This window comes from Salvelinus namaycush, chromosome 28, assembly GCF_016432855.1.
Source record: "Salvelinus namaycush isolate Seneca chromosome 28, SaNama_1.0, whole genome shotgun sequence".
NCBI lineage: Eukaryota > Metazoa > Chordata > Actinopteri > Salmoniformes > Salmonidae > Salvelinus > Salvelinus namaycush.
In genome coordinates, this window is record NC_052334.1 from 23484052 (window position 1) to 23506053 (window position 22002).

At 43.0% G+C, this 22002-nt stretch overlaps 1 protein-coding gene across 1 annotated transcript in view; it reads right to left on the reverse strand.

Annotated features, from left to right (window-relative positions):
• LOC120023275 (ATP-dependent RNA helicase TDRD9-like) overlaps window positions 1–22002 on the reverse strand; it is a 44008-nt gene that overhangs the window by 5784 nt on the left and 16222 nt on the right. The window contains 19 exon segments of the mRNA XM_038967311.1: window positions 240–349; window positions 435–505; window positions 3792–3959; window positions 4173–4430; window positions 4588–4677; window positions 4799–5014; window positions 5353–5446; window positions 5448–5462; window positions 6065–6238; window positions 6399–6499; window positions 6610–6717; window positions 7262–7378; window positions 7460–7513; window positions 7637–7745; window positions 10116–10285; window positions 21040–21171; window positions 21391–21469; window positions 21471–21486; window positions 21614–21718. Coding sequence (XP_038823239.1) covers window positions 240–349; window positions 435–505; window positions 3792–3959; window positions 4173–4430; window positions 4588–4677; window positions 4799–5014; window positions 5353–5446; window positions 5448–5462; window positions 6065–6238; window positions 6399–6499; window positions 6610–6717; window positions 7262–7378; window positions 7460–7513; window positions 7637–7745; window positions 10116–10285; window positions 21040–21171; window positions 21391–21469; window positions 21471–21486; window positions 21614–21718 — 2187 coding nt within the window.

A 22002-nucleotide genomic window follows, 5' to 3' on the forward strand; every position in this document is an offset into this window, starting at 1 on the left:
TAGGGTCTCACCCTTATTCTAGAGCCCTCAAACTCAAGTGTGGACCACGAAGCCAGTTCACTTGCATTCCCCCCCTCGAATCAGGGACTGATTTAGACCTGGGACACCAGGTGGGTGCAATTAATTACCAGCCAGAAAATAAAACCCATCAGGATCCGGACCTCATAGGGTAAGAGTTGAATACCCCTGTTCTAGAGTGTGCTTACATCCAAGATCACATCCCATTCCCAGTACTGTACCTGTGGCACTGACAGACACTCCGCCAGCCACCAGCATCCTCTGATGGCTGTCCTGAGGACTGTCATTCAACGCCACTGAGTTGATGCTGTCCTTTTCTATGCGCACCGACCTGTAAGGAGTTGACATTAGCACTGGGATATAGTGTCACCAGAAGTGGGCCAAACTATAACCTGATCTGGGTGACACTGACTAACCTGTAGTGGCTGACATTGCAAAAGCTGTGGAAGTTGACTTTGTGAGGGCTGGATGGGCCATGCACAGGAACCTGTTGGGAACAGCATCAGCAACACTTACTTAGCCACAAACAATAACGCCACCATGCTTTAGTCAGTATGAGGTTCTTCTGTTCAAAGGCTGTGTTTCATTTTCGCCTGGCATTGCGGCCAAACTCCACCTTTGACTCATATGTCCAGAGCACATTGTTCCAGTAGTTTTGGTCTTTACCCAGGTGTTGTCTGGCAAACCTCAGTCTTGATATTCTTTTTTTGAGAGCAGAGGCTTCTTCCTTCCTGACCTCCCACGTAGGCCAAGTTTGTGCAGTCTCTGACAGTTGACTCATGCACTTCGATATTGATTGTGACAAGAGAGGCCTGTAGATCCCTTGATGTTACCCTGGGGTTCTTAGAGACTTCTATGAGCATCTTTCGGTCAGCTCTTGGGCTGAATTTGGTGGGATGACCCGATTGCCAGTGGTCTGGAATTTTCTCCATTTGTGGATGATCCGTCGGACAGTGGAACGATGTACTTCGAATTGCTTGGAAATGGATTTGTAACCCCTCCCAGACTCACGGGCATCAATAATCTTTCTTCGGAGGGCCTCTGAGGTATTTTGATCTTTGCATGACGTGTTACCACACACCCATATGGTTAAGGCGGCGCACAATTGGCCCAGCGTCATCCGGTTTAGGGTTTAGCCGGGGTAGGCCGTCACAGTAAATAAGAATTTGTTCCTATCCAACTTGCCTAGTTAAGTAAAAAGGTTAAATTAAGATAAAAAAGGCCAAACCAGACAACGTTTCAAATCTTTATGGAAGGCTGGACCCTCGCAAGGTGCTCTAATGATTTCCTAATCATTTGCACCTGTTTTGGTGCACCGGATCCTAATTTTAGGTGATGGTAAAGGTAAGGGTGTACACATTTTTTCTGCATAAGGAAATTGCATTTGTTTATTTTAATTGCATAACATTTTCAAAGTAAAACATTGTGTGTGGTGTGTTAAATTGGGTTACCTTTATCAATGAATGTGGTTGGAATTTTGCAAAAATATCCATGTGTCCAAATATGTTTAAAAAAAAATACACTTTCCAAAGGGTGTACTTACTTTTTCACAATAAAATTGACAAATTGATTTAAAAACTGTGTTTAACACTATCATGGTTGGCGTCTAGATGGGTTTGTCCAACATCGTGTGACGTAAAACTTTACTTTTCTGTCTTTGCATTTATGGTATTGTAAGTTGTTATCATATATTAAGCATTAATCAATTAAATGAGGCATTGAACTTGAACAGTGTACAAATCCTGGATCTAGCTGTTGGACAGTTTTTTGTATAGATCTCAGAAATGCAGTGTAACATTCTGTCTCCTTATGTTACGCGGTGTGAAAACAGTTCATGGGCATACAAACCCAAAATAATAAAAACGATAGCAAAATCGAATACTTCTAACTGAAATAGTCACCTTTATACGTCAAACCAAAATCAATACGGTCAATAACGTGGTTCTTTAATAACTATGCATAATACTAGGATGTGCATTTGGTGTCCAGCTGATCAGTTACGCCATGATATTTTCACATCCTCATCTGATCCAGGAAGGAATTTTCCAAATGAGAGTCAAGTGACAAACAGCTGTTGTGATGTTGCGTCGCGCACACGCCAACAGGCCAAACTGCAAAAAAGGTGTTTGCGAGGAATGTCCAGAATATTTTGTTGTCTCATTTGTTACGGCAGTGCAGACAGTTGTGCCTGGATCCACGTTGGATCTAATATCCCTAGCGTATTGATGTTGCTCATCGGTTGTCTGATTTACAGCAGCGTCTCGTTAGTTTTAACAGAGAAAGCATCACGATAAAGTGTTCATATATTTTTGTGCCTCGGACTAGACTAGAAGTTGTGTAGTATATGTTATTGTGCGACACCCAACGCTATTCCAATTAAATGGCATTTATTCAAATGGTGAGATTAATGCTACCAGTATTCATGGCTTTATTATGCGTACCTGTGGCGGCCACATAAGCTCCAGAAAAATTGGCATGCATGTACCCCATCTATTTAGTCAGGCAATGCCCACAATATTCTCACATTTTAGAATATAATTATATACTAAACAAAAATATAGAACGCAACATGCAACAATTTCAAAGATTTGGCTGAGTTACAGTTCATGTAAGGAAAATCAGTCAATTGAAATGAATTCATTAGGCCCTAATATATGGACTTCACATGACTGGGCAGGGGCGCAGCCATGGGTGGGTCTGGGAGGGCATAGGCCCACCCAATGAGGAGCCAGGCCCAGTCAATCAATTTGTTTTTCCCCACAAAAGGGCTTTATTACAGACAGAAATACTCCTCAGCACCCCGCCCCCCCAACGATTCCGCAGGTGAAGATGCCAGATGGAGGTCCTGGGTTGGCGTGGTTACACATGGTCTGCGGTTGAGAGGCCGGTTGGACGTACTGCCAAATTATCTAATAACCGACGTTGGAGGGGGCTTATGGTAGAGAAATTAACATTAAATTATCTGGCAACAGCTCTGGTGGACATTCCTGCAGTCAGCTTACCAATTGCACGCTCCCTAGAAACTTGAGACATTTGTGGCATTGTGTTGTGTGACAAAACTGCACATTTTAGAGGGGGCTTTTATTGTCCCCAGCACAAGGTGCACCTGTGTAATCAGCTTCTTGATATGCCACACCTGTCAGTTGGATGGATTATCTTGGCAAAGGAGAAATGCTCACTAAAGGGATGTAAACAAATTTGCGCGCAAAATTTGAGAGAAATAAGCTTTTTGTGCATATGGGTTCTATATTAGGCCCTATATGTACAATTATATAAATTATACAATTGTGTAACATTGAGGTCCTTGAAAATGAAGTCCCTGAAAGTCCTTGAATTTGACATACATTCTTTAAGCAGGTTTCATACAGACATTGTATGTTGTTGTATAGGTGGAGATATGGGCCAATTTGCATATATTCACTTTAAATCCTCCAAGTACACATATGGAACTCCATATTTTTGTTGTTTCAAACCATTCAGAAATGTTTTTCCCAATGTTAAATAATGGGCCCATTATTTATAGAAAGACGTGTTAAATAATAGGAAAAATAAAATAAAAAATATCACCAGATACCTATTGTATCCCAGGAATTCCTGACAGGAAGGTGTGGCCCTGGCCCACTAATACACTGTAGAACAAAATTTACACGAGCTCACATGCTACCAAAATGACGATGACGCCATCTTGTGGTGAACTAACACCGTCTGGTTCAACCAGACAGGCAGTCTATTTAACAAAACCTATGAGTCAGCCGTTTGGCCAGTGTTCTTGCCTTGCTCTTCAGAAAGGACCGTCTGGTCTTGGAGAAGGACTGGAGCAGGCTGTCGATGAGCTGCTTCTCTTTCTCCTTGTTGGTCTTCCAGGAGCTGCTGGTAGCGTTGGGGGTGAAGGTTCCGTCCTGCAAGTCTTTCTACAGAGACACCAGCACCTCGTGGCTCTGCTGCAAGACACACAACGACACAGCACTGTCAGGGCCACAGCCTCTGTTTCTACTGCTGGACAGCTAGGACACACTGAATGATATATGTTTATAGCCAAGCCTTACAGGAATACCACAATTGAACAATTCCCCATTAGCACAACTTTACAAAAAGATACATGGCAGTTGATTCTGCAGTGAAGACAGAAAGCTGGTCTGTGTTTCTTAAGGTACCTTGGACTCAAAGCTCTCTTCGGCCTTAACGGCGTGTCCCTCCTGTATCATGATATCAGCCACACTGGAGGTGACCGTGTCGGTGTTGATGAGCAGCTCCACGTGCATGATGCCGTGCAGGATAGAGAACAGGGAGACGATGAGTGAGCGGCCGTTCACTAGTGTTATGAAGAGGTTGCGTGCGCGGCTGCTCCACTGGTCCCCCAGGATCATGGACTGGGCAGATGGATGCATCCCCGAGATACAAAACTCCTGTGCCTGAGGAGGACACAGGGCAGAACACAGTCACACCAGAATACAGGGCAGAACACAGTCACACCAGAATACAGGCAAATTTTATCTGGTTAAGATGTGGCCAAAATAGGGTGGATCAGGAAAATACAGTATGTTGCCTATATAGACTTTGTAGCTGTACCTGCAATGGGTGGGCCATGATATCAGCAGGTAGCTCCCTCAGACAGCTGCATGACACCAGGGTGGTGTTTCCGTAGTCCAAAAAGAACACCTGGGATATTCAAAACACATACTTTACATGGTTCATCCACTATAACTGCAACTATAATTAACCTGTATTAGGGAGGGAGTGATTGTGTGTGCCAGTAAGCTTGGCGTGCATGTGATTGTACCTCCACAGAGCTGCCGCGGACGTGCAGGACCTTGGCACGGTAGTAGAGGCCCTGCTCGTCGCCCTCAGAGAAAGGTGCCAGGCACAGTAGGTTGGGGTAGAGGGAGACAGGAACTGGACACAGTTCACGAGAATTAATCTCAGCTGTCAGATAGCACTGCTTCTCCATGCTGGCCTCGCCTGCCTGGAAGCCCCAGAAGTGGCCCACCTCCACCACCTCGGGAGCCAAGATGAAGGGGGGCATGCTCGGTTACCACCTCCACTGTAGACACAGTTCACGAGAATTAATCTCAGCTGTCAGATAGCACTGCTTCTCCATGCTGGCCTCGCCTGCCTGGAAGCCCCAGAAGTGGCCCACCTCCACCACCTCGGGAGCCAAGATGAAGGGGGGCATGCTCGGTTACCACCTCCACTGTAGACTGTACATAACCAACATGGAGGGTATGTGATCACCTAAATTCAGTTCCTCTAGATATAATCTTCACCACAATACTCATTTACACAAACAACTCCCAGAAATGTGACTGAAAAAGGAGTTTCAGCCTGATGACTAACTTCTGTGATGTTGACCACGAAGATGGGGTTGGAAGGCAGCTTGTTTGGGTCGATGGTACTGCTCAGCACCTCCACTGGGTAGACAGTTGTCCTGGAAGTCCACATTCACCCTGCAAACCACAGGACTGGATAGAATGAGTGATGCAAAGAAAACCTGGAGGATCCCTCCAAGGGGGGAACACAGTGCAAGTGTAACAGTCAGTCACTGAGCTGCATCATTGCATCAGTGAGTGAGTCTATGAGACTGACCCAACTCACTAACATGACAGCCCAGTCTCTAAATGTGTGTAAGGAGGAGGAAAGGGGGAAGGGGGGTCTAGCTCGGCCTAAATCTCCCCTCTAAGCGGCTGTGTGATGGCTGTGGAGTGTTAACCATAGTGCTATAGCACGTCAGGTTACATCAAGGCATCAGGTTACATCAGGTTACATCAAGGCCCAGTGTGGAGGGGTGCAGCCTGTGGGTGGCTGCAGGGCCCACTCCCCCCAAACAGCCACTGACAGGACACCTCCACCCCCCTGAAGAGGTACCTGGCCCTGAGCCAGAGCTGACATTACCAAGACATCAACTGACCGCAAAACACATTTATCTTGAGAAGTTGGGGTAAGATGCTTCACCCATGCATAAAACTGTATTTTGTAGCATACGAGAGGGTTAAAACTACAGCTCCTAGCAGAGTATTATTAGCGTGAGAAGGATGTATAGGCTTTCTACCGAGCGCATCTCATGTGGCAGACGGTTCTGCTCCCAGCGCGGGCCTCCACCTCGTCACTGGGGTGCACAAACAGGTCCAGAGGATGCCTCTGGTGGGCCAGGAGGAGGGCCAGTGACACCTCAGGGAGGACCCCCGACCCCCGGGTAGTCGTCTGGTAGAACTCCACATGCCCTCTGAACGAACACACAACAAATGTTCATCATCTTACCAATGAACTATGTGTATACTGTTAGACCATTTAGGTCAAAACATCTAAGAAGTATTTATCTATGAAACAGGTAACATGATGAGTTATGGTACATCTAGTCAAGGTTTCATCCATTAGTTTGTTACCTGGATCCATCAAAGGCTATGGACTTGACCTGGCCACACTGGCGGAACAGGGACTGCAGCTGCTTATAGTACAGGAAACTATAGGGGGGCAGGTTCCTCACCTGAGACCAAACAGTCAAAGAGCCTGTCAGTGGGCTAGCATTCACAAGATACAACACGGTTCATGTATAGGAATCTGATGAATCGGGGATAGGGGGTAAAGGCATCATACCAGCACTGTTGTTTTGGGATCATGGCCAGACAGGTCTTTGGAGGCCAGCTCTTCATCCATTTCCCCTTGGGCAAAGTAGTTGGGGTAGTAGGCACCAGCGATAACCACCTGAGAAAAAGAAAGATGAGATTCTATCAAATAGACAAGGCCAGAGTGATAGTCTGTGTAGAAGGGCTAGGTACACAAGGTGAAATTAGTGTCATAACAATAATCATAAAGTAGTTGATAACGCAGGTTCAAATCAGTAAGGCTGGTCTGAATGGAGAGCTCACTTCATTCAGTAAGCACAATATAATTGACATGGCTTCCTCTATGGGCACAGCAAGAATTTACATCTGATGTTTACAATGTTCTCATCAACAGCAGTGTCATGTCGCTTTTCCTCCTTTACTATTAATTAGCCACGTGCGGAATGTCAGTCACCTATTACCCTACGGCCAATAAGCACAGCTGAATTATGCAATTTTACCACACTTGCTAATTCATCTATGGGCATACCTGTGCAATAATCAACCTGCTCTCTTCTCACCAATCTTATGATGTATTTAAATGAAGGCTTACTCTATTCAGTTAAGCCTTCCCTCAATTTAATAGAGATAAGTTGGAAGTAAGGTGTAGAGCTCCAGAATGCTTGCATGTGCCTCGGTCTCACCTGCAAGATGAATCTCTGCTTGTGGAGGCTGGAGTAGTCCATGGGCAATGGGTTCTCAATCACGTGCATGTTGAACTGGGACGCCCTCTTCTTCAGGTCCTCATAGAGCTCGGCCACCTGGGGGTCACAGAGTCGGGGTCAGGTGGTCAGAAATTGGGGACAACTGGTGTGTGTTTCGTGAGATGCTGGTCTCTATACCTCTCTTATCCTCTTGATCTGGATGCAGTTCTCCTTGCCCCACTCCAGCGCATCCTGGGAGGAAGAACACACACACCTTGTCTGATGTCTTTAGGCACCTCCTTTATTACATACGCTTCTATGTATTATCCATGTTGGGAGTTAATTTATGTAACATAACAATCTAAATGCTCTCACCTTTGGGTGCCTCAACTCTCCCTTGTTTCTGGACGTGTGCCAAGCCTTGAATGCGTTGACAAAAGCAATGGAATCACTCGGCACACCGTGTGCAAAGGACAGCTTGCTCCTAAATATTCAAACATTTAAGAGAAGACAGGGACGAGTGTTATAGCTAGCACTGTGATTGTAATTTAATAACTGACTGTTATGGATGAAGACTCAAGAAAATAAAATAACCTTCAAAACCTTCTAAATAGGACTAGAGTCATTATTTTTACTAACTGTATTTTCATGTAAACTTTACCTAATAGTGGGAGTGTTTAATAATGATAAGCTATTGTTTTGCTATCTTAGTCTATTCAACTTTTCTACATCTCCTCGTCTTCCCAACTGTCCTTCGATGCTGGAGCAGCTAATCCGGCTAGATGTGTGTGGGTGTAGAGAGCTATAGGCTATGGCACTTCAGTCCAATTTTTTTTTTGATGTGTAAACTTTCTTTTATACAACGATCGTTTTCATTGCTTGTTAGTAAATAAATAGGTATTTAAAAAGTTGGATGTGTCCAACTCTTCATTAATAAAAGGTTGTTCTGGCTCTGAGGGCTATAGTCTTAACGCGCTAATGATGTGTCAAATGGACAATGTGCCAATCCTCTCCAACCTGGCATGGTATAATTTGATACGGAATCTTCTCTTAATTTATAGACTAATCAACGCGGATCAGGTCCGGTCCTGGACGATATGCGGCCATAGGCAAAACAAAGAAAAATGTATTACGCCCTCCTACCCCCGCAAATTAGAATAGCAGCCTAGGCTATACAGCGTCGGCCTACAATGCACTTCTACGAATGCCCATGTGGTAGCCTACCATATGTAAAACAGGCAATTTACCCTGTCATTTGGTTACATTAATTTCTGTTAATGCATGTATTACTTACAGTAATTTACCATTCTCATTCTCAGAATGGAAATGCTGTTTGTAGAGTTCACAACCTGCTACACTTGTGGTTTATTTCATCCCATCATTTACACGCTCCATGTGAGCATGTGTCTGGTTTCCCTGTCCTGTTAATGTTGACGGCGCACGCCTGAGCACAAATAGAGGTACCTGGCCTGCTTCTCGCAAAATGTAGGAAAGTGCCCAGCTGAGCTTCTGTCATTTTCTCTTCACCTCACACAGTAAGTCAAATTATAATAGTTCATCAGTTTTTGAAAAACCTTTTCCAACTCTCTCTCCCTTGACAATCAGCATCGCTGATAAATAGGCTATGGACATGCAGTGTGTGTATTTGTTTCCATTTTAATCATTGTTAATTTCATACTATAGCTGTCCCTTTCATACTTTTATGTTCAATTCCTTATAGCCTTTCTTCGAAAAACCTAAGGTAGGCCTAGGTTTTTAAATACATTTTAAGGAAAATATATATATATATATATATATATTTGCTTGTGTCTGACATATGCTGGTTGCTTTGATTGACGGGTGCTTTTACAGGGGTGTGCGAGTTTGCTGATTCTCTCTATAGTCCTATTCTGTCCATTCACCAAGTTTCCTAAAGTAACCTGTATGGACTCCATCTCTTGTAAAAGGACTATTTTCAGTAGCTTTTGCTACAGTACATTATTTCTCATTATGGCGTCCTCTCTTTGAAAAACATATGCCAATGTCGTCGAATGACTGCAGCAGCGTAGATTGTGACGTTATGCAAATATTTCGGGAAAAGCGGCCTTCGTTTTAATGGTTTTGCACGTCGAAATAGGATATGTATTTTATTTATTTATATGCAAAAAAAGCCAACAGACAAGAAAAAGGTAGGCACATAGAAGTAACGGAATCAAAATAAAGCTGTGTCAATACGAAAATGCTACAGATCCTCTCCAACCTGGCATTTCTTAATTGATATTTAATAACCTGGAGGGGAAAAAATGAAATGCCATGGTAATAACGAAGTGTAATGGCTTGTTTAAAATAGGTTTTATTAAGAAGCATATGCATGTAAACAAGTGTGCAAACAAAACTGTAACCTACCCTTTTCTGACTCTCCCTAATGGTTATATTGGTAACTGTGTACATTGGCCTGGCCAATTACCATAACCTCAAATTCCAAGACCATCACAGCCCTAGTTACAACAGACAATAGGTCAAATGGCAGTGCCTAGGTAGATTGTGTAGAATTAACCAATAAGGACAGAGGAGGTATGGTATATGGCCAATTAACCACGGCTGAGTGCTGTTCCAACGCAACACATGACAGTCCTGAGCCGTGGTATATTGGCCATATATCACAAACCCGAGGTGCCTTATTGCTATTATAAAAATGGTTATCAACATCTGATATACAATGGCTGTCAGCCAATCAGCATTCAGGGCTCGAACCACCCAGTTTATAAGTGCAATTATATATTTTTTGCTGAATGAGAGAAAATGAGAGAGAGAGAGAGACACACACGGAGAGAAGTCGTTGACCAAACACACAAAGCATAAACCCAAACCCCACTGACCTATGATGAGGCACTCCTCCAGACAGCCAAAGACATGTCCGAGTACGATCATCTTCCCCAGGTGCAGGTCCACAGGCAGGTGAGCCAGCATCCGACCCAGGAACGTCAGCTCTCCATCAAAACGCTTCTGGCCCTGCCCATTGTTCCCCAGGGACAGTGCGCCCATCTACACCACAAACACATCATGACGATTCTCTTTCCTTCAATGATAACTGACTGCAAGAATGCTTAGTGTCACACATACACACACTGATTCACAGTCAAAATGTCTCTATCCATCAATCCTTCCAGCCAAAGAGACCTGACTGTCCTGTCTGCTACCGCACAGCAAGCGGTACCGATGCACCAAGTCTAGAACCAACAGGACCCCGAACAGCTTCCACCCCCAAGCCATAAAGACTGCTAAATACAGTGGACAAAAATATAAAAATGCAGCATGCAACAATTTCACTGAGTTACTGTTCATATAAGTCAATTAGTCAACTGAAAAAAATTCATTAGTCCCGAATCTATGGGTTTCGCATGACTGGGCAGGGGCGCAGCCATGGGTGGGCCTGGCTCTCAAGTGGATGGGCCTTCTTGATATGCCACCCATAGCTGCGTCCTTGCCCAGTCATGTGAAACCCATAGATTAGGAGCCAGGCCCAGCCAATCAGAATGAGTTTTTCCCCACAAAAGGTCCTGGGCTGGCGTGTTTACATGTGGTCTGTGGTTGTGATGACGGTTGGATATACTGCTAAAACCTCTAAAACAACGGAGGCGGCTTATGTTAGAGAAATTAACATTCAATTCTCTGGCAACAGCTCTGGTGGACATTCCTGAAAGTCAGCATGTCAATTGCACGCCCCTTCAAAACTTGAAACATCTGTGGCAATGTGCTGTGTGACAGAACTGCACATGTAATGATCATGCTGTTTAATCATCTTTTTGATATGCCACATGTGGGGTTTTTATAAGGTTTTTTTGACATGCTTAACTAACTATAAGCTAGTAGGGCTTCTTATGCATTAAAGTTTGAATTGCTGACTCTTGTGAACCTGCATTTTCCATTGTTCTCACTTTTACCAGTGCTCAGGGCCTAACCATGAATATCAGCCTGAAATGTGTGTGTGTATGAAATATGTGTGTGTATGCAACAAAGTATCAGTAGTGTGGGCGCTGTACTGTGTGACGAGACTGTGCTAATCTTAGAGAGACACAGGAGGGGGGTGAATCAGGAGACTGCTGACCAGACAATAACAGATAAACTATACACACGAAAAACATATGTGAGGTTCTGAGTCATGCACTATAACCCAATACTATAACAAACGTGATTAGCAACTGTATTATATGTGATTGAATACTATAACAAACGTGATTGGATATTGACAACCTGTTGGCCTGGGCGCCTGGATGTCTGTGTGTGTGTGCTGGAAGTAACAGTTAGCTCAGATAAGAGTGCTGAGAAGCTGTAGTTAGTCTTGAGCGAGAACAGTGGACATTGTATACAGGTGCGAATATCTCAGACAATGTTATAAAACTGTCTGACCCCAGTCTCTGGGGTGAGGGAGCATAATCTACACAGCAACAGCGAAAGGACACCAGAAAGCGCAAAGAAGCTGGGACCAGCTTATGTGCCAACATCAACGATAGGCTGGGTAAGTCTAAACCACGCCCAGTCTCTACTCTGACAGGCCGGCTCGGAAGCGGGAACTATCTCTGTCACGAGTATAATATACTATCTTTGTCAGAAACAAATCAGTTCCTTGTTCCACCCTGCGGGGTGGTGCAGTGAACCCGTATATACGAAAAATGTATTTGCCATTTATTAACTTTTGAATTAAACAATTATTTTAACCAAGTTCAGGTGTGGTATTGTTCCTATCTCAGTTGAACTTTCGCAACCCTAACAAATGGTGACCCTGACGTGATCTGAGGGAACTTCGCTGGACATTGAGTCATCCAGCCTTTGGCCTAGACTGTCGCCAGACGGGGTCCTCTCACAAAAAGACCGGTCTACTAAAAAACAGGTAAGCAGAGCCTATTGTTTCAAAACTGAAATTCTGCATATTGACGTTAACCAAATTTATTTTGTGAGAAAACCTAACTGGTGTAAGTTGCTAAATTTTCGAACCATATGTTCATTACAGTAAAGTAAGGATAAAACGAACTACGTATTATTTCATTACGTACTACTTGATGGCGAATGCATTTTCAGTTGGCCAACAGAATAACAATGGAATGACTGTATGTGTATGACGTGATATTAAAAGCCTGTTTGTGTGTGTGTATGTATCTAAGCTAGGGTTGTTTTATTAAAAGTCTATAAGACTTTAGGGAAGTGATTGAGGACAATGGCCACATAACCACCGTGACGGGCGGAATATTGGACATAAGACAAGTTCTAATATTGAACGGCAATATACCGACTTCACGGATTTTTATGTATTTACATGGTATGTGGGATATAAGATAAATTGTCGATTAATAAGTCTAGGTGTGTTGGACCCTCAACTAAAAGTGGACGGCAACATAGTCCAGGGGAAGGCAGAAGAATTGGATATAAGACAAGTCTAGGTCGACCCTCGACGGCAATTCACTGTATAAGACATGTCCCCTGTTACAAGTAAACGGCAAAGCATTGATGAAGAGAGGTTACGTTATATGCGCAAATAATTTAACGGCAATGTTTTGGAGATAAGATAAGTTTACTGATTGAATAAGACGTGTTGGAAATAAGATAAGTCACACTGTATGTCTGTTGCTTTATGATTGTATCCCTCTGTATGTACTGTATCAGGCTTTTATGTGAAAGGGAGTAAGGACATATATACATAACGTAACCATATATACTTAAGTTACACATTAACCACATACTATATTCTCATATTATTAGTCACAGACACACTAGTCACTGGGTAATAATAGATAAGAACAAAATAACGATAAAATTAAACAAAAAATAAAAAATGAATAACTACCTCATATGGCTCAAATTGAAAAGGTGGATGGGAGAAAAGCTATGCAGAGAATGGACAGAAGATGGCAGTATTGCAGCACTCAACGGTCTCCCAGTCGACGGGGAGCCTGTTTGAATGCTGGTGACATAGAGAAAAACTTAAAACCAATTCGGAGTAGAGAGAATACATTTAATAACTTATTTAGGTTAAATTTACAGACTAATGTTATTATTGTTATGGATTGGCTGACATGCGATATAAATTTAGCGAAGTATATGGTAAGTTTACACTTTGGAGTGGAGAAAGTTGAGAAGTTGGTTTTACTTATACGATAGTTTTGCTGCTAAACTCAGTTGGAGTAACTAGATGTTTTGCCTAGAGGCATGAATAAGACAGTTATTTTTGGTATTGTATTGGCTACTAATTTTCTTAGTACGTTGCTAGAGACAGGATGATTTGTTTTGTAACGACGTAAAACAACGTCACTAGGGGGGATACACGATTACGTTACTCGAATGGATTTGGCCATTGTTCAGGTACACTATTTTCTTTACTTCTTGCAGTATAGTTTTGATTAAGAGATGTTGATTGACGTTGTATATTCTATTCAAGATCCAACCTTTGTGATAAATTGGGTTTGGTTTATCGAACCCGTACTATTGCCTGTTACAGTTAGTTAACAGTGATTTACAGTGAACACAGGTTGAGCGCTAGTGAATGCATGTCTTGATTTGAACTATACTAATCTATTTGATAAAATTACTAAACCTATATATTCAACATTTGATAATGATTGGCAAATCCGTATATTTAACCACAACTTTGAATTTAGCATTGGGTATTATAGGAGGAACGGGATACAATTTGTACTTTCCCCACCGGGTGTAGCCGTATGACAGAAAAAATTGTTTGTGTCATTTAGAGGGAAAATGCGTGCATTATAGCTTTGCTTCACTTTTCAAAAGTGGCTAAAAGTTATTGGTTTTTGTTTGGGTAACACAAGGGATTTCGAACAAGAGGTAAACGTATTCTGAACGTGATCTTTTTCATTATGGGGTACAATGACCGGCCCGCAAACTGGTATGGCTGGCTGGGAGTTTTTAAAGGGACAGTACACGTTTATCACAGTTGTGTGAATGAGTTACATGAAACATCGGGGAAATTTCAAACGAATGATTTGAGGGTATTATCATAATTATTAGGTTTTGTTTTTGTAGTAAACGTTTGGGTTAAGGGGTTTCCGTGTTTCCAGAGACAAGATATCTTAAAGGGGTACACCCATATATATTAGGAGTTTTATTTTCTGAGTTTTATTTAGACAAGGGACTTTTTTAAGATAAAGGGTTCTTTTGGTATGTCTAGACATGGGATGGAACACGAATGTAAGGGGGTGGTGTAACCTTTTGACCTGTTTTCATTGCATTTTCCTGTGGTTTGATCACCCACGGGGGGATGTAGTGAGGATAATGAATTTGTGGTCATTTGGGATACTAATTTTGAGGTAAATCATATAAAGGAGTTTATAGCTCTTGAACATAATTGTAGTTTGAACCACTGAGGAGTCAGGATTCTGTTTTTAAACATTGGCTATGAAGGTTTTGAATTGGCTATTATTGATTTGGTATTACAACAGAAAAAATCCCATTTGTCATCGATAATAAATATGGGATGATATGATACATTGAGGTTTAAACAGGAGATATTTTAAGCCAATAGGGCAGGAAAGTATATAAACATTTAAATTATTAATGTAAAGAAATAGGTTTCAGTTCTCAGAGGAGTGATCCTGGAGGGAAAGAGAGCTTATTAGTAAAGACAGGATTTTATATGGTTAGCATTTGTTTTGGCCATTAGAAGATTTTTATTTAAATAGTATTAAAATTGACAGGGGTATATGACATATGTGATGATTTAGGATTCGATAGGATAGAGATAGGTTTATTAAGGTTATGTAAGGACTTTAGAGATTGACACTATAAGACATGTTGTTGTTATTTTTAAATCCATGATTTTAGATAAAGTCAAAACAGTGAGACACTTAGTTAATATTTCAAAGGAACACATAGTTGTTATTGACTATTATGAGAAAAAGGCAGACAGATGGGTCTACCCCGCACTGTTGAGACTTTGAAGGTTTGACAGCAGAGTAGAGAGGGGGGACCAGGAAATGAGCAAGGTAGGCTGTGGAATAAGATAGGAGAGAGGGGGGTTAACATATATAAGCAGCACAGATACATTTTAAAGTAGATAGGTCACTTGACGGTTCAATAATGTAGAACATAAGAATATTTTACTAATCTTACCTAAGTCATTATTTAGAGTAGGTAAGGTTGTTACCTGGCCAGAGCCAGGTATCAAACGGGGGAGGGGTACATTGTGGTCTAGGATAGGATGGGGCCTATTGGATAATAAACTAATTAAATAGGATGGGGCCTATTGGATAATAAACTAATTAAAAAATTAAAAAATTCTAGCTAACAAATCAGATAGAACAAATGAGAAACTGTTTGTTAACCAAACCTGTATGTCCAAGATTTTATGCATTACAGGTGAATTAAAGGAGAAGGTGATTCACTCGACCTGGGGGCATATCGCACTTGGAGGGTGAGACACACTGACACTGTCGAATGATCACAGAGTTAGGGAGAAGAACCGTTACTAATAGAGTTCGGGGATCAACTCCTTAATGAAGAATCCCTGACCCCGACCTATCATCACTGTGTACATTCATAGAAGTGAAAGTGTTGCTTGATCTCTGGCTGATGATGTGTTCTCTGGGAGAGGGTGGGGCTTTACAGGACTGCTTGTAGTCCTGAGCTGTCTGATTAGGATACGATGGGGATGTTACCATCACAGTACTGCCAGAACCACCACCAGTTCCAACAGACCGGGGTTCAGCCGGCCTCCTCCACCACTTCAAGACCAAGTCCCACACCATCACCTAAGCTCTCCAATCTGGTACAGGTAATAAATGTGAAAGACATCTCAGATAGTGACCAATCTGATTCTGGTTATGAGGGTGGGGAGAACATGTGGTTGGCCTATAAAACACTTAATAGAAAGGACTGTGTCGTATGTGGACATGCCAGACCTATTCTGGCTGCTCACCCATTTGCCCTAAGCAATGGGAAAGGTTGGATGTGCATATTGGAAAGTTTCTATTATAATAAGCCAAATTCAACCCTGTGTAAAACTCTGAGTCTTGTGTTCCCAGAAGTCCCTCCCCAGAAGACACCATGGGGGGTTAAGGCATATGGGGGATATTACAGCTGTAACACTGGTACAGGTAGAGGTATAGACTATGGGAGGCTCCCTACTACTGCCTGCATCACTAATGTCACTATGAACTAGAGGTGTTGCTGATGTATGGTGGATGTGTGGACCTGCCAGGCGGTTGACCCCCATTTTGAAAGGAGATTGTCAGGGCACATGTGCTTTGGCCAGTCTGATAACACCATTGACTATTATTGAGGTTACAGCTAACCAACTCCTGGGATCTGCACATGACACAGAGGTTCAGGACCAACCCAGGAGTCGGCAGAAACGTGACGCTCCTTGGTCCGAGGGTACAGATAACATCCACACCTACCTGTTGGGGTCCCAATAGGGGTCCCCCACGAATTCCAGACATTAAACAGGAATGATGGCCTGTGGCATTTATTGCCCATTATTGGCCCAGATATTGTTGATGCTAAGCAGAATGCCTGGATCAATTATATCTACTATAATCAACAATGATTTGTTAACTACACCCACACTGAATTTATGGGGATGGCTGAACAATTGGATGCCACCTCTCGAACTAGTAGACAAAATAGACTAGCACTAGACATGATTCTGGCCAACCAGGGGGGTGTTTGTAAAATGTTTGGAGAACAATGTTGCACGTTTATCCCTAACAATACCAGTCTGGATGGGAGCATTTCAAAAGCTCTGAGCGGGTTGGAAAAGTTATCTGTGGGGATGAAGGGTCTTGCAGGTGTGGAGGAGAGTGGACTGTTCTCCTGGCTGGGTGGTTGGTTTGGTGAGTACACTGCCATGTTGGTTACTGGATTTCTGACCCTAGTAGTCGTGTTCCTTTTGCTAAGAAGGTTATAAGTTCCTGGGTGGTAACGAGCCCACCTAGTATATGGAAAAGGGGATGAAATGTTTATTGTATGTGACACCTTTCAGGTGTCAAACGGGGGAATCAAAAATGTCTATGTTACTCAGAAATGTCTATGTTAATCAAAAATGTCTATGTTGACACCTTTTAGGTGTCAAACGGGGGATTGTGGGGTTTTTATAAGGTTTTTTGACATGCTTAACTAACTATAAGCTAGTAGGGCTTCTTATGCATTAAAGTTTGAATTGCTGACTCTTGTGAACCTGCATTTTCCATTGTTCTCACTTTTACCAGTGCTCAGGGCCTAACCATGAATATCAGCCTGAAATGTGTGTGTGTATGAAATATGTGTGTGTATGCAACAAAGTATCAGTAGTGTGGGCGCTGTACTGTGTGACGAGACTGTGCTAATCTTAGAGAGACACAGGAGGGGGGTGAATCAGGAGACTGCTGACCAGACAATAACAGATAAACTATACACACGAAAAACATATGTGAGGTTCTGAGTCATGCACTATAACCCAATACTATAACAAACGTGATTAGCAACTGTATTATATGTGATTGAATACTATAACAAACGTGATTGGATATTGACAACCTGTTGGCCTGGGCGCCTGGATGTCTGTGTGTGTGTGCTGGAAGTAACAGTTAGCTCAGATAAGAGTGCTGAGAAGCTGTAGTTAGTCTTGAGCGAGAACAGTGGACATTGTATACAGGTGCGAATATCTCAGACAATGTTATAAAACTGTCTGACCCCAGTCTCTGGGGTGAGGGAGCATAATCTACACAGCAACAGCGAAAGGACACCAGAAAGCGCAAAGAAGCTGGGACCAGCTTATGTGCCAACATCAACGATAGGCTGGGTAAGTCTAAACCACGCCCAGTCTCTACTCTGACAGGCCGGCTCGGAAGCGGGAACTATCTCTGTCACGAGTATAATATACTATCTTTGTCAGAAACAAATCAGTTCCTTGTTCCACCCTGCGGGGTGGTGCAGTGAACCCGTATATACGAAAAATGTATTTGCCATTTATTAACTTTTGAATTAAACAATTATTTTAACCAAGTTCAGGTGTGGTATTGTTCCTATCTCAGTTGAACTTTCGCAACCCTAACACACACTTGTCAGGTGGATGGATCATCTTGGCAAAGAAGAAATTATTACTAACAGGGATGCAAACAAATTTGTGCACAAAATTTGAGAGAAATAAGCTTTTTGTGCGTACTATACGGAACATTACTGGGATCTTTTAAATTTAGCTCATGAAACATGGGACCAACACTTTACATGTTGCGTTTCTATTTTTGTTCGGTATACAGCGTATTAGGAAAGTATTCAGACCCCTTGTCTTTTTCCACGTTGTTATGTGACAGGCGTATTCTAAAATTGATTACATTTTAATTTTCCTCATCATTCTACACACAATACACCATAATGACAAAGCAAAAAAAAAGGTTTTAGAAATGTTTTAAATTTGTAAAAAAAAAATATATATATATATATATATATATTACATTTACATAAGTATACCATTTACTCAGTACTTTGTTGAAGCTCCTTTGGCAGCGATTACAGCCTCGAGTCTTATTTTTTTTACCCCTTTTTCTCCCCAATTTCGTGGTATCCAATTGGTAGTTTACGGTCTTGTCCCATCGCTACAACTCCCGTACGGACTCGGGAGAGGCGAAGGTCGAGCGGGGTGCGTGCTCCGAAACACAACCCAGCCGCACTGCTTCTTGACACAATGCCCGCTTAACACGGAAGCCAGCCGCACCAATGTGTCGGAGGAAACACTGTACACCTGGTGAGCATGTCAGCCTGCATTGCGCCTGGCCCGCCACAGGAGTCGCTAGTGCGCGAATTGACAAGGACATCCCTGCTGGCCAAGCCCTCCCCTAACCTGGATGACGCTGGGCCAATTGTGCGCCGCCCCATGGGTCTCCCGGCCGCGACAGAGCCTGGACTCGAACCAAGATCTCTAGTGGCACAGCTAGCACTGCGACACAATCCTTTCTCTGAGCTCTACAGACAATTCCTTCAACCTCATGGCTTGGTTTTTTCTCTGGCATGCATTGTCAACTGTGGGACCCTGAATTTACCACATGGGGACTCCAATCAAGTTGTAGAAACATCAAGGATGATCAATGGAAACAGGATGCACCTGAGCTCAATTTCAAGTCTCATAGCAAAAGGGTCTGAATACTTATGTAAATAAAAGGTGTTTTCTATTTTTAATAAATCAGCAAAAAAAAAATCTACAAGCTGTTTCCACTTTGTCATTATAGGGTATTGTGTAGATTGCTGAGGAAATGTTTTTAATCCATTTTAGAATAAGGCTGTAACGTAACAAAATGTAGAAGTCAAGGGATCCAAATACTTACCAAAAGCACTGTAGTTAGTTAAAATAGTTAATCAATAGCCACCCGGACTATCTGCATTAACCTTTTTGCGCCAACTCTTGACTCATCACATTCGCTGCTGCTACTGTTTATTATCCATCCTGTAGCCTAGTTACTTTATCCCTACCTATATGTACATGTCTACCTCAATTACCTCATACCCCTGCACATCAATTCAGAACTGGTACCCAGTGTATATAGCAAAGTTATCATTGCTCATTGTGTATTTCTTCCTTGTGTTATTATTTTTATATTATTTGTTGGGAAGTGCCCGTAAATAAGAATATCATCCTGTTGTTTAGGAAGCATGTGACAAATATTGTATTTGAAGAGCCCATCCACAGCACGCCCCCCCCCCCCCCCCCCCAAATCACACCTGACAACCACCCTCACAAACACCACTGACAGAGCTAATTCTAGCTGACGCAGAGGTCCTGATACAGCAGAACCAACGTTAGGAAATCATTGCAACATCACAAACACACAGTGACAGAATTGGGCTTTCAGCACCGCTGTATCTATACTGAACAAAAATATAAACGCAACATGTAAAAGTTGTGGTCCTATGTTCTCAAATTTTGTGCACAAATTTGTTTACATCCCTGTTTGTGAGCATTTCTCCTTTGCCAAGATGATGGCCAATGGCACGCTGGAGAAGTGTGCTCTTCATGGATGAATCCCGGTTTCAACTATACCGGGCAGATTGCGTTGTGTGGGCAAGCAGTTTACTGCCGTCAACGTTGTGAACCGAGTGCCCCATGGTGGTGGTGGAGTTATGGTAAGCTACAGACAACGAACACAATTGCATTTTATCGATGGCAATTTGAATGCACAGAGACACCGTGACGAGATCATGAGGCCCATTGCCGAGCCATTCATCCGCCGCCATCACCTCATGTTTCAGCATGATAATGCACGGCCCCATGTCACAAGCATCTGTACACAATTCCTGGAAGCTGAAAATGTTCCAGTTCTTCCATGGCCTGCATACTTATACTCATTGAGCATTTTTGGGATGCTCAATGATCGATGTGTACGACAGCATGTTCCAGTTCCTGCCAATACCCAGTAACTTCGCACAGCCATTGAAGAGGAGTGGGAGAACATTCCACAGGCCACAATCAACAGCCTGATCAACTCTGCAAAGGAGATGTGTCGTGCTGCATGAGGCAAATGGTGGCCACACCAGATACTGACTGGTTTTCTGATCCACGCCCCTACCTTTTTTTAAAGATATCTGTGACCAACAGATGCATATCTCTATTCCTAGTCATGTGAAATCCATAGATTAGGGTCTAATGAATTTATTTCAATTGACTGATTTCCTTATATGAACTGTAACTCAGTAAAATCTCAGAAATTGTTGCACGTTGTATATTTTATTTTTTTAAATCTCTCCATAAGTACAGGAATCCAATTCCATCAATGTATGTTTGGGATAAGGATGTCAGCAGGTCCACAGTGAGGTACCTCTTTGAGCTGGAGCACAGTCCTCTCGATGTCGTTGAGGTTGGGGGGTGAGAGGGCAGTGGAGAGGAGGGAGCGGGGGTTACCCATGTCCAGTAGCTTCACCTTCAGCATGATGTTGGCCAGGGGGGCACGCTGGGAATAGTAAAAAAAGAACCTAGTTACTGGCAGAATAAACTAGCAACTTTATAGGTCTAGTTGAGTAGCCTGCCTAGTCTTTCAGTAATCACATCCGGTGCATAAATCAATCAACAAATGAATCCAACTTCGCAGGTGTTAATCATCATACTATCAATCATAGTTATGAGCTTGGTTCTTTGCCATCAGGGCTGACCTAATGTATGACTCTCTTACCACCAACTCAGGAACCACATAGTCTGGGATCTCATTCCTCCAGAACTCCTTGGTCACCAGCCGGTAACAGTAGCCCTTACACTCGCCCAGCCCTGCCTGAGGGAGAGAGGATTCACAAATCCTCATTGGGAATTCTATTCTTGAATTGGAATTTCAATTGCTTTCTTGAAATGGAATTGCCTCCCTGATGGGCAGTATGAGGTGGAACTGCATAGTACTGTACCTCTGCGCTGGTTGCAGTTGGTCTTGGAGGCCCAGGTGAGGCGGAGGGACTGGTAACTGGTCTCTTTGTCACAGACCATGTGACGCGCCAGACAGAAATCAATCACTGTCAACAGGAATACATCAAATTCAGACACATGGAGTGAATACAGTACGCAGTACATATAGCAAGGAAAGTCGGTAAACATTATGAAAAAGGGCCTCCTGAGTGGCACAGTGGTCTAAGGCACTGCACAGCAGTGCTAGCTGTGCCACTAGAGAACCTGGTTCGAGTCCAGGCTCTGTCGCAGCCGGCCGCGACCGGGAAACCCATGGGGCGGCGCACCATTGGCCCAGCGCCGTCCAGGTTAGGGGAGGGTTTGGCTGGCAGGGATGTTCCTGTCCCATCGC